The 7,451-nt window shown below is 34.3% G+C and overlaps 1 protein-coding gene across 2 annotated transcripts; it reads left to right on the top strand.

Moving 5' to 3' along the window:
- Positions 1-48: 48 nt before the first annotated feature.
- Positions 49-6,539, top strand: LOC132719291 (caspase-3-like). Of its 2 annotated transcripts, none has more exons than XM_060703048.1 (4): positions 49-91; positions 2,366-2,841; positions 3,784-3,833; positions 5,676-6,539. In XM_060703048.1, the coding sequence occupies exons 2-4, from the start codon at positions 2,379-2,381 to the stop codon at positions 6,135-6,137; spliced, it is 975 nt and encodes a 324-aa protein (XP_060559031.1). In that variant the 5' UTR covers positions 49-91; positions 2,366-2,378; the 3' UTR covers positions 6,138-6,539. The 2 variants fall into 2 exon arrangements, with proteins under 2 accessions (XP_060559031.1, XP_060559030.1); XM_060703047.1 differs by having other exon boundaries at positions 49-176.
- Positions 6,540-7,451: the final 912 nt, after the last annotated feature.

The following is a 7,451-nucleotide window of genomic DNA, read 5'->3' as shown; positions in this document are numbered from 1 at the left end:
CAGTCTTACGTATTTTTTATACCAAATTTTTCGAACCAGTCTGTAACTGTTAAACCGAAAGTACAAACCGAAAGTAGATTTTCTGGAAAAGGTTATCATTTAACTTCTTTGTGTTAGGTTTAACTAGTATCCCAAAAGTAGATATTCTGGAAAACGGATCCGCATAACTTGATAAGGTTATCATTTTAACTTCTTTGTATTAGATTTAATTAGTATCAATATGTATTTAATGTATCTTAGCTTAATTAATTCGGCGTTTGACTCATTTCCTACTGCCAAACTGGGACATATCTATATCGTATATCCCAGTGCCAAACAAATGGTCAAACTCTCCCTTTCAAGTTACTCCCCATAATCGTTTCCTCCCCCCAAGACAGGCCTGTCTCATATTGAATCAAGTTGTTGAAAGACCGTCAAGATAGAACATCACAGATTTCTTACACATGCACGAGTACATGTATCGGACCTGGGAAGAAAATATCTATAAAGAATGAAACAATATTAGAAATCTTCGACCATTCGGGAACTACTTTGCTTGAAAATTAATGCGCCTGTCATTTGACAATACGCATTGATCTCTCCTGAATTTTTCGGTGTTATTATACATATAAAGGGAAGTAACCGCCTCAAAAAAGTGGACTACTTTAGGCATTTGCAATTAACAGCATTAGGCTCTGAACTTTCGCTAACATTATTTGTTTGGTCTGACGACCCAAACAAATAAAAACCTCTGTGTCAAAAAAGTGATATACATGTATATGCCCCCTTAAAAATATACTATAAGTTAAGAGTTTCAGTTTTCAGGAACGGGAAGGGCTAGAGACTAGAGGTCAGTCTCATTTGGAAGCTTAATACAAACGTGAACTCGTGATAAAAGTTTATTTTAATTATCTGGACAATTGTATTCACAACGTCCCGGGAAATTAACCCCTTGCTCGCAGACTCTAATCTGAAGTTTCCTGCCTTGGCTTAACTTAAAGTATATTTATAAGGGGGCATATATTTCACTTTTGGTTTTTGACACATTTAAGTTTTTTTTATCAATGTGGTCATATTTTCTTCCCAGGCCTGTGGGTATGCGCACTGCAACCAGTCCATGCACAATCTTGAAAACATTCGGAGTCTAACATCAGTTCTCCTACTTGTATTTTCCAGGGAACGCCAACCTAACTTATCTAACATAAGGGAGACACTATTGTATGTAGAATAGTCCTTAGTAACACACCGCGTAGCTCTGCGCTGGACCATTTCAACTTTGTGGATGTTCTGCTGAGTGTAAGGACACCAGACAGAACTGGCATATTCAAGCTGGGGTCTAACAAGGTTTTGTATGCAAATTCCCTTACGCTTGAATTTTTAGAAGGGATATTTCTTTTAAGAAAGTTAGTTTTACTAGCCTAAGAGGTAACATGATTGACTTTGTTCCAACTTAGATCAGAGTAGAAAGTAACACCAAGGTACTTTGCGTCATTGACATTTTCTAGGACTTGGAGTGAATATACTGACTTGAATGGTTGTTTTGACTTGGTAATATTTAACACCGTACACTTAGAAGGGTTGAACTTCATGTCCCATTTGCTTTCCCATAGCTGTAACCTGTCAAGGTCTTGTTGTAAGATCCTTTCTTGGGAATTGTAATTGACTGCTATATAAACAGCAGTGTCATCGGCAAATAATTGGACCCTGAAACTAAATTCAGTAGATTTTCCTTATTTAGAATCCAACGAAAAAGGTAACCTTGAACTGGGCAGGGTTTGAAAGACCCTGGTCTGGGTTACTAATAAGTATCAATAATGAATTACTCATCCATACACTAGTATTGAAACATATTGTTATACATGTAAACATTGTTATAGTAAACGTTTTTATTCATTTATGTAATTTCTGATTCAATAATAACAAAATTTCGACAATTTCAATCTGCGTTTTTTTGCAAGAATAAGGGTTGATCGTCACATTGTATTACTACACAGACATATGGATTTGAGTAATATTGTTGTAACTGGCGAGTATTTAAATAAATAGACGGACACGAGAAAAGAATAAAAATATGAGCCGCGTCACGACAAAACCAACGTAATGCGTTTGCGACCAGCATGGATCCAGACCAGCCTGCGCATCCGCGCAGTCTGATCAGGATTTATGCTGTTCGCTTACAAACCCTATTACAAGTAGAGAAACGGATAGCGAACAGCATGGATCCTGATCAGACTGCGCGGATGCTGCGCAGGCTGGTCTGGATCCATGCTGGTCGCAAACCCACTATGTTGGTTTTGTCGTGACGCGGCTCAATTAATTTTTAGACAACCCGAATGTAGCATTTATCAGCTAATCATTCAACAACATATTTTTAAACATTTTTCAGATAACTAGACACTATGTCAACAAGCAACAAAATACGGGGCTATGCTGTTGTTATTGTAAATGAAAAAGAGGTTGATAAGTCCGGCTTTAAAGAACGGAAAGGTGCATCCAATGATTCGGATTTCATTCAAGCATCTTTCTGTAACAAACTTGGTTTTAAATGGTTGAATCAAAGTCAAAGTAGGGATCTGAAAAAGTCACAGTGGATTCATTCCGGAGATCCACCGAAAGAATGCGATTGTTTGACCTGCAAGATTCAGAAAACAGACCATTCAAAGTCCGAGTGTTTCCTACTAGTCATTAGTACACACGGAAGAGAGGAAAAAGGACAACAGATAATCAGATTTAGTGATGGCAAGAAGATTTATCTAGCAGACGTGATTGATACCTTAAGTGATGACAAATGTCCGTCTCTTGTAGGAATACCTAGAATTGTGGTATTACAAGTTTGCAGGACGAACAATGAATTACCGGAAGGTAAGGATGCCAAGGTGATGTACGTGTTGATCAAGATACTATCATATCGAAATATTCGATTGCTATTACAGACAAAATTTGAAACAAAGCTGAAATTATTTAAGTAAAATGTTATTATAGATTCGTTCCAGTTTAAAATCTGATACAACTGCACATTTAGAAGTTCAGTCTGATTGTTTTAAGGACACTTTTGACGGAACTGACACTTGATGTGTATTCATAGATAAGGGTAAATGGTCTTTCACGTACATTAAAAATGAACAATTTTGATGCGATCTTGGTCTATAGTAACCAAACGTCTAATGTACGTTTCTGTGTCTTTTCTTTTACACTTTTACTACATATTAACATGTCACATTTGAGATTAAATATAGGTCAAGCAAGAAGTATAGATTGCATGTAAAACAAATAATCCTTTCTGCACGCACTTTGAAACCTAAAAATGGACACTGCCCTACCAATCCAAAGTGACTGTATTTTCCTGTAGCCTGTAACTATACATTTTTACACTGTGTGTGCTAAAAATAAGGAACGTTTAAGTAAATGATAAAAATGATAAAATCTCATTTCTGTAAACTGTTTATAATGAGTTAATTTGATTGGCGGAATTTTTGCGCCGGTTTTAACACATTTTTGGTTTGATTTCTGAACAAGCACTGAGGACAAATGGACTAAATGTGCGAGATCAATTCGCCTAGTCGGAGAATCGAACCTCTTTATTTCAAATCCGATGAGCTTTCTATTGAGCTTAGTGGATGTAGACAGCAGTAAAAATAAAATGAACCTTAAGACGCAAATCAGTCTCACTAACAAAGGTGATAAATAGATTCAATGCATCTCTATTAGTCATAATTATTATAGCTGCCACTAGATAACGTAATATACCTGAGAAGATTATATATTGTATGTGTAAATAATATTAATATACCTTGAATTCTTCAGGGCAAAGAGATGATCAAGGGGTTGAAGTTACAGCTGGGATAGGAGAACTCGTAAGTATTTTAAAATTTTCATCTTAATATAGTACTTGTACATTTACATCCATTTATATATACGAGGGATGTTTCATAATTAATACAATTTCACTAGAATCTCAAAAGACCCGTGTAGTATTCGCATTAAAACAATCAACATTTCAGATACAAATACATAAAGTGTTAAAGAATACTATTGTATACCGACTGAATTATGGCGGTTCACAAAAATAGGTTTATACATTATAACATGTGCAATTATTACTGATGATGTCCAATCAGCGTGGTGCTGAAATTCTGTCTATTCATCAAAACTGCGAAACTGAGAATCAACGTATGTTTTGTGACATGTATGATATTCTTTTGATATAAAGTTTATATCAAATGAGCTATTATGATGTTTAAAATGATGGGTAATCAGGCGCCTTCCTATTTATTGAATAATTTCATTTTATCGTCAGATGTTCATACTAATAATTTTGTAAGTCTTTTGTTTCTTCTGGATAATGTATTTGGATCGGCCTTGCTGATAATATCAAGTCTGCTACATCTGTAAACCATTTTAAAACCTTATACTTGAGGTATTATCACACATTGATGTATACACCTTTATGTTTTTACATTTATGTATTTTAATAGTTTGAATATGTTAAATTCATATTGTTCCTTGTTGAAGGCCACATGGAAGATTGATTTATTATTATAATTACTATTATTATTATTATTATTATTATTATTATTATTATTATTATTATTATTATTATTATTTTATATAGATGGATTCCTTATTATAACTCTGAAGAACTCCGAGAAATAAGTCGATCCGTAATAGCACATATGTCGTAGAATAAAGCAACTAACTGAAGAAGATGCGTGATTTACATGCTTATCTCTCTAGCATGCGTATCTGTAAATTGGGACTGAAAGCAAATACGATTTGTTAGCCCACATTTATGATCTAATGGAAAGAAAGTGACGTGGGTCAAACTGTATTAGTATAACAACTGATACGACCAACAGTGGCTGTATTATATTACGCTTCGAAACTAAATTATTTATTTAAACCTTTTATTCGTCTTGAAAAGAATTAACAACAACATTACAGCAAGTCCTTCGCATTGTTTCATCGCATTGTTTCAATATTGTTGTATACATGAAAACATACCAATACAAACAGTTATTTTTGTGTGGTTTATAAACAGTTATTTTGTGTGGTTTATGAAACCATGGAACAAGACCGTACTTCTAAGCACGAAAGCTGCGAAACAAACCATTATTTCGATAACTTGTTGATTTAATTCGTTCTTATCACAGGAAATTGACATTCTATAGGCAAAAATTAAAAAAAATAACGGCAAATGTACCCCTCTATATATAAATAATTTATAGTATAGTGGGGTACATTTGCCGTTGTATTTTAATTATTTGCTTATATTTTTCAATAATTGATAGAATGTCAATCTCCTGTGCTCTTATATAACCACTCAAACACATGCTAACGCGTTTAGTTTGTAATATAAATAAAATTTGGCTAATGTCAAAGCACCACTTGCGGGCTGGGTGGTTTGGCAATACGCTCTTTTCAGAACTGCGGGGTCGTACACTGAATATCAAGGTAGTTTTTTTCAACATTCTTTTGTACTTGCATGAACCCTATAGTTGTTCAAACTTGCCTCTGCTATATTTTAAAATTTATTTAACATTGTAGCGTTCACAGTTGAATAGTAAAGTCGCCTTTGCTAATTCTAGAGTGGTGAGCTTGTCGAAAAGACGTCAGTTTGGTAGATTAAATAATTTTTCGTTATAAGTTATCTCACATTGTCCTCTTTAACATAAGTGTATTTTAACTTAAATTTGTAGGGCATCAATGGTGACAATGGCGAACCAGAACAGGGCCAAGGCGATAACCAGGCTGGGAATGACGATAACCAGGCTGGGAATGACGACTCTTCTGAAGACGAGTCTGATGCTGATCCTGAGGATGACATATTTTATTCAACATGCGCCATTCCTAATAATTTTCTGATAGTGTACCCAACAACAGCTGGGAAGAGATCTAAACGAAATATCAAAAAAGGTTCTTGGCTGATAGACGATTTAAATAAAGTTATTTGCAAGCATGACTTCAAAACTGAACCAACTATGAACTTCCTAAAAGTTCTGACCAAAACTGCTGGTCAAGTAGCTAAGCGAACAACAAAAAAGGATAAGTTTATGAATTCCCCTTGTATTGTACACAAGCTGCTATGTCCACTATTGTTTGCAGCACCAGAAAGCAATGAAATGGCAGGGCCCTCCAGCTCCGATATACCGGCTCTTTAAAACAAAATATATTTTCATATTTATATATATATATATACATGTATAATCATGTATGGTATTTATCAGGAACGAGGAATAACATTAACTTTGAATAATGCAATATAAACACATGTATATTTGTAGCTAATGTCACATTTACAATATTCACATTTACAACTGTTTATATTCAATATTTTTATATATGTTTTACAGTATGTATTTTCATACTTATTGTTTATTTGTTTATATTTGTAACGTCTGTTAAAGTATTTTTTGTAGAAAATACGTAGTCAGAGAATATTTTTAATCTCCATTTGTCATTGTTGTGCAATATGATATACTCTCTAGTCACGTGAGTTTAACTCAGTGTAGAACATGTAAACATATACTCAAGTACTTAGAATAAAACTTATATATATTTAACAGTGTTATGGTTATAACTGACCATCGGTCATTCAGACAATAGTACAGTTTTCCCCGGTTGATTGCATGCAAATGATTTACAAAAACTTCAGATGCGCATGTCTTATTCTAGCGTAACAAACTTATGAAATAGAAAGATCTGTAATTATGCCAGGGACTTTGGATTTTTTTCATGTGAGAAAGCTATCCAGCTAGCTTACGGAACGTCGGTGGTTCCTGAAATAATGCGCTGAGGGGCACCTGAGGTCTTCTTCTACCGGTAAAGCTGGAAAGTCGCCATATAATATTTACTGTGTTCGTACAACGTGAAACCGAACCCCCCCCCCCCCCCCCAAAAAAAAAACACAAAAAAACAATCAGTTATCCCTAGTGAGACAAATGCGCTCGTGTTTTCGGGCATTTATCACAGGTGCTTGTGCGACATACTTTATAAAGGAAAGTTATAAAATATGTGTCACTATATAGTTTGTGAGGTGAGACATTAGTAAGTAATTTTGCATGTTGAGAAAGTATATGTATTCATTATCGAGGTATATAACCACAAGGAAAATTTAAATGAAAATTCACCAATAGATCTACTACTTTTTTATATTTCTATTTAAAAATAACTATTAATAAAATCGGAATTTTGCCAACCGGCGCACGTACAAACTTTGACTTTCAATCCAAGCATTATTTTCCGCTTATGTGAGTAGTGCATTCAAAATTTTGACATGAACATAAACTTGTTTTTTTCAGCACGCTAAACAAAAAGTAAACTAAAATGATGTTATTTGGCGTTCACGAAAAATGGAATATCACAAAATTATGCGTTTTTCTTGAAATGTCAACAGATGAGACAAAATGATAAAAAAGTGAAGGTGAAGGACGGTGTGAATATTTATGTACCGTTTGCAAAGTTGAATGAAGTTA

The sequence above is a fragment of the Ruditapes philippinarum genome, unplaced genomic scaffold (genome assembly GCF_026571515.1).
Source record: "Ruditapes philippinarum isolate M1 unplaced genomic scaffold, ASM2657151v2 ctg1306_1_1_1_1, whole genome shotgun sequence".
In the NCBI taxonomy this organism is placed as follows: Eukaryota; Metazoa; Mollusca; class Bivalvia; order Venerida; family Veneridae; genus Ruditapes; species Ruditapes philippinarum.
The sequence above is the reverse complement of the archived record's forward strand: the minus strand, read 5'-3'. Positions and strand labels throughout refer to the sequence as shown.

What these genes read in the sequence shown, in the direction of transcription:
- LOC132719291 (XM_060703048.1), top strand. Translation starts at nt 2,379, where the DNA reads ATGTCAACAAGCAACAAAATACGGGGCTATGCTGTTGTTATTGTAAAT. An exon ending in GAACAATGAATTACCGGAAG is followed by an intron (nt 2,842 to 3,783) that starts GTAAGGATGCCA and finishes TGAATTCTTCAG; the next exon opens with GGCAAAGAGATGATCAAGGG. An exon ending in CAGCTGGGATAGGAGAACTC is followed by an intron (nt 3,834 to 5,675) that starts GTAAGTATTTTA and finishes TTAAATTTGTAG; the next exon opens with GGCATCAATGGTGACAATGG.